Source organism: Lemur catta, chromosome 18 (assembly GCF_020740605.2).
Source record: "Lemur catta isolate mLemCat1 chromosome 18, mLemCat1.pri, whole genome shotgun sequence".
Lineage (NCBI taxonomy): Eukaryota > Metazoa > Chordata > Mammalia > Primates > Lemuridae > Lemur > Lemur catta.
Genome location: NC_059145.1, coordinates 43897792 through 43910739, shown reverse-complemented (window position 1 = coordinate 43910739; position 12948 = coordinate 43897792). Strand labels below are relative to the sequence as shown.

The 12948-nt window shown below is 55.8% G+C and overlaps 1 protein-coding gene across 4 annotated transcripts in view; it reads right to left on the bottom strand.

Annotated features, from left to right (window-relative positions):
- Positions 1 to 12948, bottom strand: part of CCDC13 (coiled-coil domain containing 13) — a 52937-nt gene that overhangs the window by 18215 nt on the left and 21774 nt on the right. For 3 of the 4 annotated variants that reach the window (XM_045529849.1, XM_045529852.1, XM_045529851.1), the window contains 7 exons: positions 11246 to 11362; positions 9611 to 9715; positions 7312 to 7470; positions 4492 to 4668; positions 2843 to 3049; positions 790 to 929; positions 172 to 255 (listed from right to left, as the gene is read on the bottom strand). In XM_045529849.1, the coding sequence (XP_045385805.1) occupies positions 172 to 255; positions 790 to 929; positions 2843 to 3049; positions 4492 to 4668; positions 7312 to 7470; positions 9611 to 9715; positions 11246 to 11362 (989 nt within the window). The remainder of the gene's footprint in view (positions 1 to 171; positions 256 to 789; positions 930 to 2842; positions 3050 to 4491; positions 4669 to 7311; positions 7471 to 9610; positions 9716 to 11245; positions 11363 to 12948) is intronic. The other variant, XM_045529850.1, reaches the window with a different exon arrangement.

Sequence of the window (12948 nt, the reverse complement as noted above, 5' to 3'; positions counted from 1 at the left end):
TGTCACCCTGGACAGGACATTGACTTCCCTGAGCCTCCATGTCCTTATATAACCCGAGAAGAGTCCCTGGACTTTGCCTGGCCTCAGCTTCCTCTCTGTTTGATGGGATGGGAGTGCTGAGCAAGCAAGAACGAGAAGGACTGTGAGGGTCCAGGGGTCCTGGGTTCATACCTGGGAGAGGTCCTGTGGGGACTGGGCAGGGAAGGCCTCGTGAGAGCAGATTCCACCAGCGTGTGGCCCAGGCTGGTCACGGAGCTGTGTGAAGGCAGAAGGGCCCATCACCACGGGAAGGCAGACTGGGCCCCGCTGGGCCTCACGTCTGTGTGTGAGGTGGACTGGAGGCCAGCAGGGATATGTGAGCCTGAGGGGTGGCCAGAACTGGCCCTTGCGGCAGCCCTGGCTGGGCAGCCCTGTGCATTTGCTGCCCGTCTTTCCAGAACTCTTGCTTGCTCAAGACGAGACAGAAACAGGAGACATCAGAGTGTGGAACCATCCAGTACAGTCAGTTCGAGGGTCCTAGGAGCACATGTGTTTTGAGGCCAGCTCAGAGAGGCCGTCACAGGGAGCTGCAACCCGCGTGCTCCTGAAGTGATAAAACCTGGGCCTAACTGGCTCGCTCCTGCAGATGCAGAGCCAGTGTAATCGGAGAGGCCCACGAAGTGGAAGAAGAGCGGCACGGTCATCTTGGAATTGCACCCGTGGCTTTTCCCATCAGAGGCAGCAGGAAACAGCCTTCCTTCTGAATAATTAATAATCACTTTCCAACCCCCGACCCCATTTTTTTCTTACCGAGAAGATCCAAGCCTGCCGACGTGATTGCCTGCCGAGGCCGGGGACTTGGTCAGGCCCGGGTCCTCCAGGAACTTGGTAGAGGCGGGGTTGACCTCGGGACCACTGGACCCCTCACCCACGCCTTTATTCCGAAGATACTGTAGGGAACAGATGTCGGTGCAGTTCTCAGGGCTTTGGCTCAGGGGCCTGGAGAAGGCAGGAGGGGCCTTGGCTGGATTTCGGGGCTTTCAGAGGATGTGAAAGAGGCTTCTTTTCAGGAGTGAAAAGCGAGGCCTGTTTGGGGAAGGCACTACTTGCATGATAATGACATCTAATAATGCCTCTCTTCAGAAAGGGAGCTGCATGGCGAGAAGACGGTGATGGGGCCAGAAGCTGCTCTACATTCGGGTTCCAGAGGGAGGTGCGTGGCCGCGTGTGCGGGGCAGGTCAGAGACTGACGTCTCCGAGTGGGCCCACTTCTCTGGGCAGCCCCACACACGTGTGGATGAATGCCAGGTGTGACTTGAAGCCAGCTGCCTGCATCAGCTGGAACACCTGGACCTTCCAGACACCGGAGCCAGAGAGGCTGGCAGGGCCTCAGCAAGTGCTGGCAGCCTTGGGAGGAGGCTGCCTTTGGACACCTGGTGGGCTGGGCTGAAGAAGGAGCATTAGAGGACCTCCAGCAGGAGGTCAGGCCACCATCAAGGAGGGGACAGTAGGTGTGAGCCCCTAACAACCTGCCATGTCCTCCAGCCCCACCCATTCTGAGAAAACTTGCAATGTGTGCCAACTGTGGCCCTTCAGACTTCCCTACTGCATGAGCTGGGGTGGGGAGCAGGGCAAGGACTGCAAAGCAGCGTCCCACTCACTGCCACGCACACTCTGTTCCCAGGCCTTTCTCGTCCCCCAGGCTCTCCCCAGCCAGCCCTGTGGCCCCAGACTGCCCTGGCCTCTGCGGATGGAGGCTGCTAGGGCCAAGGGGCTCCTGGGCTCATGCCTCTGCTGGATCACGGATCCATGGAAACAAAGGGCAGGGCTGCCCTGTGACATGCCTTTGGCTGGACCAGTCAACCTCCCAGCGTGCCAGAGGCTGTGAGGCTCCTTCGCAACGGAGAGACCCGTGTGCCTGTCAAGGATTCCTGCTCCCCGGAGTCCACCATCTTCCTCCCCCCGCACCAGCACCTGGGGTCACAGGTAGCCCCAAGCTGTGCCCTCAGAGCACCTGCCAAGACAAAGTATCTTTAGGAGCTCACTCATTAGACAAGCATTTATTGAGTATCTACTGTGTGCTTGGTCTAGTGCCCGGCACTGAGGCACCATAGTCTGACCCCCTTGAGGGGAGAAAACAGGCAAATAACCAACCAGGGTGGGAAAAGTTTGGCTTGGGGATGCACAGGATGTTAGGAGAGTGCCCAGGAGGGGCTTCTGGGGGGAGCTCATGACTAGGTAAGACCTGAGGCCAAGGGACAGCTGGCCAGACAGAGGCAGCGGGGGAGGAAGGGGAAGGAGTGTGCTTCAGGCATGTGCACAGCCCTGGAGTGAGGAGCAAGCAGGGCCATGTGCAACCAGAGGGAGGGGAAAGGGACGAGGGAAGAGAAGATGCAGGAGGGGTGGCAGCAGAGCTAGTCACATGGTACCCTGGAAGCTGGGTGAAGAAGTGTGGCTTTCCTTCTCCCATCCTACTGCCTGGAATCTGAATGCAATGGCTGGAGCTGGAGCCACCATCTTGGCTCATGAGGATGAGGGCTGCAGCTGAGTATGGGAGAGGGTGAGCTGGAGGGAGCTCACATCCTTGAGGACTAGGTGAGGTTAAGGGTGACAGGAAGCCATGGACAGATTTAAGCAGAGCAAGGACACAATCAGGTTTGTGTTTTAGAAAGGAAAGGTGTGTACAGAATGGGTTGGGAAGCCAGATGGAAGCCGGTAGCCAAAGTGGAAACAGGAAGGATGTGGTGTGGCCTGAGCTAAGGCAGGTGGAAAGAAGAGGCAGGAGCTGAGATTCCTCTGGATGCTGGATGGATTTGCTGAGCCTCGGAAACGGATTCTGGGGCTGTGCCAGCCCCCTACTCACCTGCACACCGAGTTGCCCGATCTCCAACTCCAGCTGCCGCACCTTGGCCTCCCGCTCAGCCACCATGGCCCGCAGCTGGGCAACCAGGCTGCTGCTCTGCTGAGCCTCGCTGTGGCGCTGTTGGTCCAGGCGGTGCTGGGATGCCCGCGCCTTTTCCTCCTGCAGGCCCAGGCTGCCCAGAATCTCCTGCAGCTGCTTCAGTTGGTCCTGGGGGGCCAAGCAGGGGGGCAGGTGGGGCAGGGAAGGACAAGAGCAGATGGCCTCTCCCACCCCAAAGTACACAGGAACCTACTGGTGACTGTTTCCTTGGGAAGCAGGAACACCTTCCTTGCCTGCCGTGGGCGGAGGTCAAACCAGGAGGTGGGAACCATGCCCTTGTCTTGTCCTCAGCTTCCTTCTCTCTGAGTTTGGGGCTGAGAAGGACACCCAGGTGCCTCTCAGGGACAACATATAGCAGCTCAGATGGTGGCTCCTTAGCCCGTGGGGGAGACATTAGGGGGAAAAGAAAGCCTGATCCCACTTTGCTGGGAGACAGTACCTGGCCCCTCACCAGGGATCCTTGAGCACCTGGCCAAGGCCCCATCCCCTGGAAATACCCCCAGGGAGACTCCCGGGGCAGAGGCCTCCTGCCTGGGGCCAGCAGAAATGACAGTGTCAGTGATGTGGAACAGGTGGGGCTGATGTCCTCACCTCCCACGGAGGAAACTGAGGCCCAGAGTGCCCAAGGGCATATTGCTGATGAACCACAGGGCCGGGGCTGGTTGGCAGCTCTCATCATGCCACCTTCTGACAAAGGATGGTGGCATGCTGGGACCTCAGAGGACATCCAGCCCTGCACCTTATTTTGAAAACTGGCTGCTGAGGCTCAGCGAGGGGATGCACCTGGCCCAGTGTCACACAGCGAGGTACCGAGGGAGGCAGGCCTAGACTGCAGGTCTTCTGCGCCCCACCCACCACCCTGCCGTGTGAAATGGTTATGAACTAAGGCAAGTGCCTGCCTGAACCAGCACCCTCCAAACGCTCCAGCCAAGCCAGGCATGGTCACCCCTGGGGCCAAACTCTGGGCCGCCCCAGGTCCCAGAGAGAACACCCCAGGCTATAGGGTCAGGAAAGCAGAGCAGCCTGGCTAATCCAGGAAGGTTTTATAGTCAGATGAACCTGATTTGAACTCAGCTGTGTGATCTCAGATGAATTATCTAACAATTTGAGTCTTACTTCCCTCATCTGTGAAATGGGATTATAATATACGTCCCTAGGCGCTGTCTTGGGGACTAGCCATTATAAAGCGCCCAGAGGGGAAGGCCTCATGCCGTCACAGAGGCAAGAATTTGCACTGACTCCCTCAGTTGTCCCCCGTTCCTTGCTCAAAAATAACCCAGAGTGTAATCCCATGTCCTCCCCCTTATATGTCTCTTTCTCCTTTGGGGTCCAGAGGCCCAGGGGCTCGTGCCCAGCACTGCCAACATCACAGCCCTCCACGGCTCTGAGCCGGTCCTGTCCCTGGGGCGGGGGCGGGGCTTTGGTGCTGGGCCCATCGGGTTATGCAGGTGGCATCGTGGGGTGAGTGAGGGCTCACTCCGGCTGGGGTTGGGCCTGTCCTTCGGGGGCAGGGGCCTGGCTGCTGCCCTGCCTGAGTGGCGGGGCCGTACCATGAGGGCGTCGATGAGCTCGTCGTCATGCCTGCCCTTCTCCACCAGGGTCCCCAGCTGACTCCTGAGGGTCTTCACCTCACTGGACAGCACCTTGTTGCGAGACTTCATGCCCTCGAACTTCTTTTTCAGTTCTTCAAGCTCCCGCTGGAGGGTGTCCCGCTCACCGGCAAGCTTCTGTAATTAGAAAGTGAGGGTGTGGCAACAGTGCTGAGTGGGACCGTGGCCACATCTGGTCCCCTGCTCCCGCTCACTGGTGAGGCCCGGGAGGAAGGGAGCACTTGTTGAAGGCCACAGCGCCAGGCAGCAGAGCTGGGCCAGCCCTGAATCCCAGCCCAGGGCTCTCAGGGATGTCATGAGGCCCACAGCCTCTGGCCCTGGCCCTGGCCCTGGCACATGACAGACGGCACTAATGGGGGACAGCACTCCTCCCCTCAGCCCGAGACACATGAGAGAAAACCCATGTTCCCAACGTGGCCAGCTCTGGGTGTGTCCTCCAGGGAGCACGGCAGGCCCCAGCTGGGGAAAAGAGAAAAGCCATACTTGAGTGAAGTGTTCTGAGTCTAGGGGTCAAACTGCAGCACCTCATCCCACCACAGGCCAGAATAAGGGACGTCCCACCCGCCACTCCATCCTCTCACATCCTCCACAATCGTCCGACACAACCCCCAGACTGCACCTTGCTTTGCCAGCTACAAACCGGAAACTCACGTGCAGCACCCCTCTTTGGAGTCTCTCATTCGTTCATCCCTCCATTCCCAAATGGTCCCTGAGGGCCTACTATGTGCTTAGTTTACTACAGACGCTGGGAATCCAGCAGAGAACGAAACAGAGTCCTTGTCCCCAAAGAGCTGCCATCCTAGTGGTGAGACAGATAACGTCAAATCATGACAAACGCCAACTGCAAAGTGGGGGGAGGGGACAGGGGGACAGGGCATGGCCAGGGAAGGCCTCTCTGAAAAGCTCCCACCTGAGCAGAGACTGAAGGAGACTAGCGGAAGCGCGAAGGCCCTGGGCTGGGACAGCGCGGCTGGAGCTCAGAGAGTGAGGGGCAGAGGGCAGATTAGGGAGACCCTCAGAGCCAAGATGAAGACACTGAGGAGGGTCCTGGGCCATGGGTGACATAATCTGACTGGATCCTGAGGGTCAGTTATGGCTAGAAAAGTGTTTTCAGATCCTTGATGAAGTGAATCACGGAAAGGCAAAATGCACAAGCCCTTTGCACAGAGACAGTTGTTCACCTGCCGCTGTCCTGCCCGCACGCTCCAGGCTCAGCGGGCGCCTGGCAGGGAGATGCACACGGGACATTGTTTCCTTCGACCTGCCACTACAGCTTACGTCAGTCCAACCCTTCCAACACATTCTGCTCTGTGGAAATGTGTAAGTCCAAGCTTGGTGCGTTTCCAACCCAACACTTCCGAATCTCAGCCCCCTTCTCCCCTTGGGCCCACTCCCTATCTCCCCTGCCCACCCGCCATACTCCCCAGAAGTCCTTCCTGATTCTTCCTACTCCTCTCCCTTCCACGTGCAATCAGCCAGTGAGCCCTCAGCATCCCAGGTGTCCGGCCCCCCACTACAGTCCTACTGTCTTGGTGAAGGTCCCTGTCATGTCTGTTTTACTGTTCTGCCTCCATGCCTCTTCCAACCCATTCCCCCTCTTCCGCCAGCCATGTGACCTTTCCAGAATGCACAGCTGACCGTGTCCCCCCACAACTCAAAACCCTTCAGTGGTTCTCCACAGCCTTCGAGATACAGCCCCACAGCCCTGGCTGGCACACAGGTCTAGGAGGCCCTGGCCCTGCCCACCTCTCCAGGCTCACTGTCCCCCTGATGGTCTAGAATGCTGGGAGCTGCAATGTGGTGATGGTCACAGCATTCCCAGCACGGGGCCTCACCTGGAGGTGGCACTCACAAATGGAAGTCTCCCTGTGAAAAGGTAAGGCCACTGTTAAGTAGCCCACTGCCAGGGCCACTGAAGTTGGCCTGTTGCTCGGTTTGCCAGCGCCACCTCCTGCTTCTTCCACTGCTTCCTTGGAGGTAGTCCCCACTCCCACTCTCGGTGCAAGTTCGGGGAGGCTAACTCATCCCCCAAACCTTGGGGCAGGTGTCTGAAGCTTGGCCAATCAAAGCACCACAGTGATTGGCTCAGGGATGGCCACATGACCCGAGCTAGACCAAAGACACCCGATTCTGGGACTTTGTTGGAACTACTGGGAAAGAGAAGCCTTTGCCTGTGGAGGCTGGGATGGAGGATAGACCTGGGATGATGGGGGGCCCTGTGGGAGACAGTAAAGCCAACCCAAGAGAAAGTGGTGCTGAGACCAAGTCCCCCAAATCCCTGGATCCATCCGCACCCGAAGCTGGGCCACCTCTGGACTGTTCATTTACATGGGCCAATGAGTGCTCTTTGTTGCCTAAACCTGATGGCGTCAGAGTTCTGACACTCCCAGGCCAGCCTGCCCACTCCATCAGCCAGGAGCTGTCCTCCCTCCAGCCCATCCAACCCCATCGTGGCTCCGGCTGTGACCCTCCCCATCTCCCTTTCGCACTGGCAGTTTCAGGTACAGCATCTCCACAACAGCCAGGAAGGGGCCACCCGAAGTTCGTTGCATGGGCTCAGGGTGAGGCTCCAGTCAGGCAGCTCAAGCTGGACTGAAAGGAAGTGAGGGATGTGCACAGAGGTGACCCAAGGCCCCAGGTGTCTCCTGCCTAGAAGGGATGGCTCAGACTTCTGGCCACAGGCGCCTCAGAGCCCTGCAGGTGCAGCCACGCTCTCTCGGCCCCCGCGCCCAGCGGCCCTCCTCACTGGGCACGCGTTACCTCCCAGCTTTCCTGCTTCTCCCTTTCCAGGCTGCGGATCCTCAGCAGGTTTTTCTCCTGGGCTGACAGCTTCCTTGGGTCTGGATGGCCAGACTCATCACTGGCCGTTCCTGCAGACTGGCTCCGGGTCTGGCCCAACTGCCTCTCAAGCTCTCGCACCTAAGGGCAGTAAAACTTGTTGTTCCATAATGGGTCTGCAAAGGCTCTACCACTCGGAGGTGCAGTGGGAGACCCCACTGGACTGAGGATTGAACCCGCATTCCAGATGGTCGTGGTAGCCCCATACGCGGGGGACTGGGCTGGGAAGATCTAAACCGGCATCTTGAACAAAACAGCAGAAGCACCAGAGAGGTTTAGCTTAGAAAAAAGACACTCCAAGGCCAATGAAAAAAATCAGTGCATCTCTGAGGGGCCATTTGAGGCCGAGAAGGGGATGTGTGCTCTGAGGAACCTGAGAGGAACAGGACGGCAGGTCTCGGTACCAGGAAGACGTCTCGACCAGACAGACCACCTAAGACCAGGTGGGTCCTCAGGAGGTGGCGGGCACTTGCAGGATACTGCCGAGGGAAGGCAGGGTTTGGAAGCTGAGAGACTGGCTCAAAGCCTCACCGACTGTGTGACTGCACACAGGTTACTTCTCAGTTCCCTCATCTGTAAAATGGGCCTAAGAGCACACCCTGCATCATGTTACGAGGATTCAGTGTCCCGAAGTTGCCTGAGTCTGGGAATCTTCCAAGATTCTTCTTGGAATGAAAACTCTTAGGGCTCACTCCAGACCAACAAATCAAAGCTGCAGGGGAAGGTCCTTGGAATATGAATTTTACACAAACGCTACAGATGATTTTTAGGATTAGGCAACTTTGAGAAATCCCAAGATGGTCCCCGTGAAGCCCCAACACAGCCCGGCCACAGGGCTCTCAGTAAGTGGCAGGTGGACGTCATCCCACAGAACGATGCCTTCATCGCGCTGGGGCTTAAGCAGTTAACTGCTAGGGCCCTTCTTACCCTGGTTTCCGTGTTGACTCGACCAAGTGCCAGAACAAAGTTGGTACACCTGAGCCGGAAAGGAAGCAAAATTCACCAGGATCACGGGCCAAGGGCAGGAGCATTGCTTTGAAGGCACTTTTAGCGCCCTCGTGTGCCACAGTGTGGTAATTCCATCTCAGTGTTAACACAGTGTTGCGTTTAATCATTTAATATACAACTTAATTACAGCAATAACTGATTTGTTGAGTGCTTATTATGCCCAGGCACTATTCTGGGTGCTTTGCCAATGTTATTTCATTTAACTCCATTTTACAGGTGAAGAGACGGAGGCACAGAGAAACGAAGTGATTTGCCTGAGGCCACAGAGCTAGACCAGTGGTCACATTCGAACTCAGGTCTCTTGAACACCAAGACCACACACTGATCATCAATTACAGGTTTTTGGAGTTTTTTTCCCCCTTTATGTTGGCTTCAAGGATCCCACGGGAGACCTTGAGGATAAAAGCCACCCGGGAGCCCTGATCCTTGAAGTTCTGGGGATGAAGGTGATGTGTTTGGCGAATAGTGGAATATGCACACACCTCCTCACGTGTTTCTCGGTTTGGAGGCAAAAGGGGAAAATAATCGCAGCTAACCTCTGTCCAGTGCTTCCTCCGGGCCAGACACCATACTGCGTGCTTTATAGATACCGACTCATGCAGTTCTCCCCACAGCCTGCGGGGTGGGTACAGTTATTATCCCCCTTACACAGATGAGGAGTCTGAGGCACAGAGAGGAAGGAACTCGCCTGAGGTCACAAGCTGGTGAGTGGAGAGCTGGGATTTGAATCTAAGCAGCCAGGCCTTGGAGGCCCTGCTCTCAGCCTCTTTTGGTCCGCTCCCAGATACGTAAAAATAAAGACGGAGACAAGGCTAAGTTTTTGTTGGGTAGTTGAAACTTTCAAAAAACTACAAGCATCTGGACAAAACTGGAAAAAGCCTACAATTACAACAGTCACGCAAATTTACGGAAACTAGGGGAAAAAATATGCCTGGAGTAAAATAAATCAAACCAAAGGCATTGGCATTTGTTAAGCTGCAGAGCCTGGCATGTGGTAAGTGTTATATAAGTGCTTCTTCATTAAATAACAAACTAAAATCAGGCTGGCTGGGGAGAAGGTAAAAACAACAGCCCTGCAAGCGTGTTCTGCAGGACCTAAATGGTCTCTTTTGGGTTCTGTGTGCTGAAGTCTCTGAGGTGGGGCAGTGCACGTCTCTCTGGGCCATTGTGAGTACTTTATTCAGGGTCAGGAGAAGTCTGATGACGTGCTCACCTTGCTCTGCAAAACGAGAATTTGTTGAGCCCGACCCCTCCAGGTCCCTGGCGAAGACAGGAGCTGCTGGACATTGATGTCTTCCCCAACCTCACTGGCCAAAACCTGAACAAGGCAGGGCCGTCAGTGCGTCCAGGAGAGAGGGCTCCACCCCACTCCTAATGCTGCTCGTGGGGCCCCTGAGGGCTCAGCCTTCCCCTACACAATCTCCCTCCTGCCTCAGGGCACAGCCCTCAAAGATCAGTTTACCATGTTCCAAGGGCAGCTCTCCCTGGGAAAGCAGCAAACACATCACCGGTATTCCTTGGCAATGCTTAGAGCAGCCAGGAAACTGCCCGCAATGCCAAGGTAGGGCCCCTTGCTCTTCACATATTCTGGGCTGAGTGAACCCCTACGCTGACCAACACCTCCTTAACCTGTTCGCTGGACACCTGGAACTAACATAATTCTGGATGGCTACAGGAAGTATGTTGCCACAGGGCCACGCCCCTGTGAAAAGCCAGGAACAAGTGGCCATGTGAGTGCAGCAAGAAGGAAGCTGTGGCATGTCAACTGGGGACACTGTGGATCAAGAGGGGCCCACCTTTGTGGCTGTGGCAGTGCAATGTTCAGGCCCCACCCCAAGGCTTTGAGGCAGAAACAAGATATGACAGCTTGTGACTTGGGCCCCTCTGAAGCCTGTCACAGAAACCTGATCCAGCATACCAAGCCTCTGGTGCTTGTTTCCACAATAGAACACTGTTTTGGAAATCTTGGCCAGTCTGAGTGGTTCCAGCAGGGAAGACAAATGCCAGAGAATTCACTATGTAAATAAAAATAAATAACATACCAGCTGGGCCTGTGTCCCAAGTCTGAGCATTTTCTTTTGAAAGGGGCCTTTAGCACACAACCTATTCATTGTCTAATGTTACGGATAGCAGAGGGCAGGAGACAGGTGTTGGCAGGCTTCCCAGTCCAAGGTGGCATATTAAGGGGACACTCAGGCCGGGGGTGGTGGCTCACGCCTGTAATCCTAGCACTCTGGGAGGATGAGGTGGGAGGATCGCTCGAGGTCAGGAGTTCGAGACCAGCCTGAGCAAGAGCAAGACTCCGTCTTTACTAAAACATAGAAAGAAATGATCTGGACAGCTAAAAATATATAGAAAAATTAGCCGGGCATGGTGGTGCATGCCTGTAGTCCCAGCTATTTGGGAGGCTGAGGCAGGAGGATTGCTTGAGCCCAGGAGTTTGAGGTTGCTGTGAGTTAGGCTGACGCCACGGCACTCTGGCCTGAGCAACAGAGTGAGACTCTGTCTCAAAAAAAAAAAGGGGGGGGGACACTCAGGATCTACTGGGGCACAGGTGGTGCAGGGAAGGCTTAAAGGACACTCCCTAGGTGGACAGCACTGTCCCCTCAGCCCAGAGCTGGGCAGGCACCCTCAGGCAGCCAGCGACCCTGCTCACCAAATGGGTCTGTACCAAAGGCTGGTGGAAGGAAGTTACCAGATCTAGCGCCTGACCCAGAGCCAGCAGGATGTTCACAGGGCTGAGCACATGCTCGCTCTGCTCACTGAATGGGACCCACTGTGCCCGCTGTGCTCTCCCCAGGCCCAGCCACGGCCACGCAAGAAGCCCTGAGCCCTGGCTCCGAAAGACCTTCTGGGCCATCCGCAGCTCCTGCTTCACAGACTGGATCTGGTTGCGGAGGTCACTCATCTTCAGGTTGGTGGCCGCCAGCCTGTCCTGCAGGGCTTTCACCTCCGGGGTCTCCAACTGGTTGGGAAGGACAGGAGAGAAAGTGGTCACTTGTCTAAATAGTAATCACAGCCCCCGTTTATCCAAGTATGCGCCAGGCACTGTGCTAAGTGCTTGGTGTGGAGTAACTCACTCAACCCTCACAAACCTTTGTGACATGGGTTCTACTGTCAGTCCCTTCTAGATGCAAATGGAGGCTGGTGGCAGGTAAGTCCCTTCGGCTTGGGCTACCTGGTTAGTAAAGGTGGAGGATGGATGTGAATCCTAGCAGCTCAACTTTGGGGCTGAGCCCTTTGCTCAGAGTGTTGTGCACGCACTGGCGGATGCGTGCCATGGCCACGGGGGCGAAGCCCCCCCCAGACACTTCCCGGGTGTGGACCCTCTCTGCTGCGCTCAGAGATCGGCATCATGGCGAATACATCTTCACTCAGAATAGAGAAGAAACTAGATCATTCATGGAAGGCTGCCCTGGCTTGGCAGGAGGGCTACAGGACCACCCTAAGTCAGGGCCTCCCTCTGCCGGAACTGTCAGCCTGAACCCTGGTCTCTGACAGCCGAGGGGCCTTGGGTTCCCCTTCCTGCCAGTGCTCGATGAACAGAAATAAGGATCCAGTTTAATCCCCAAATACTCCGTCTCTGTGGCTTGAAGAATTGCAGCAACCATGAAAACTGCCTATTTAAACTCTTAGCGATGTCTTTTTTAAAAAATAATGTTTTGATTTAAAGTATCTGGATGCAAATTTTTCTTAAATGGGCTGACTGCTTCCCTGTCTTCCACAGACATTCCTAAGACTCCCAGAAGTCTGGCAGTAAAGGGACCTGCAAAGTCAGCCCATTCAAACCCCTCCCACAGCGATGAAGATAAGGTCCAGAGAGGGGAAGTAATTTGCCTTAGGGCACACAGCGGGTGACATAGGTGGGATTAAACCCTGGTCCCTCCCCTGCCCTGGCTGATTCCCCAATTTAAGGTGCTGCTACGCTGGGCACCAAAGCCGCAGGAACACTGGCTGGTGGGCTGGGCATCCCATCAGGAAATGATGCTGACCCTCTGCTCCTGCCCAGCAGGCCAAGTGGGCTGGACTTCCAGGACACAGGGCTGGGACCACAGTGGCTTTCTTACCTTTCCCTAGTAGGCACAAACAGAATCTCCTGTGAATGCTAGGGTGAGAGATCCAAGCAGACTGGGTCCGGGGGAAGTTCCATGGACCCCAGAGGCTCTGGGCACCCCAGCTGAAAACCACTGGTTAAAGAAACCAGACATGGACACATGGTCCCAAAACCCTGGCTTCATCTAGTTCCCTCATCTACGAAATGGGTACAAAAATACTTCCCTGTCCTGCTTCCTCACGGCACCGGCATCAGGCTAAAGAGAATAACCAGTGTGAACGAAATTTGCAAACTGGGAACTTACATGAAGCATTAAGTACATCCTTTTATTAGCATACTTTTTTCTGTGTTCTTCCTCTTGTCTGCCATCCCTGTTCCCTGTTGGGTTCCTGTCTTGTCTCCTGCTAAATGTGTGGCTTTGAATCTGCCCTGGGGCGGGGAGCAACACCCCCCAGCCTGTCAGACCTTTGGTGCCATGAACCCCAGTGGCCCTAACA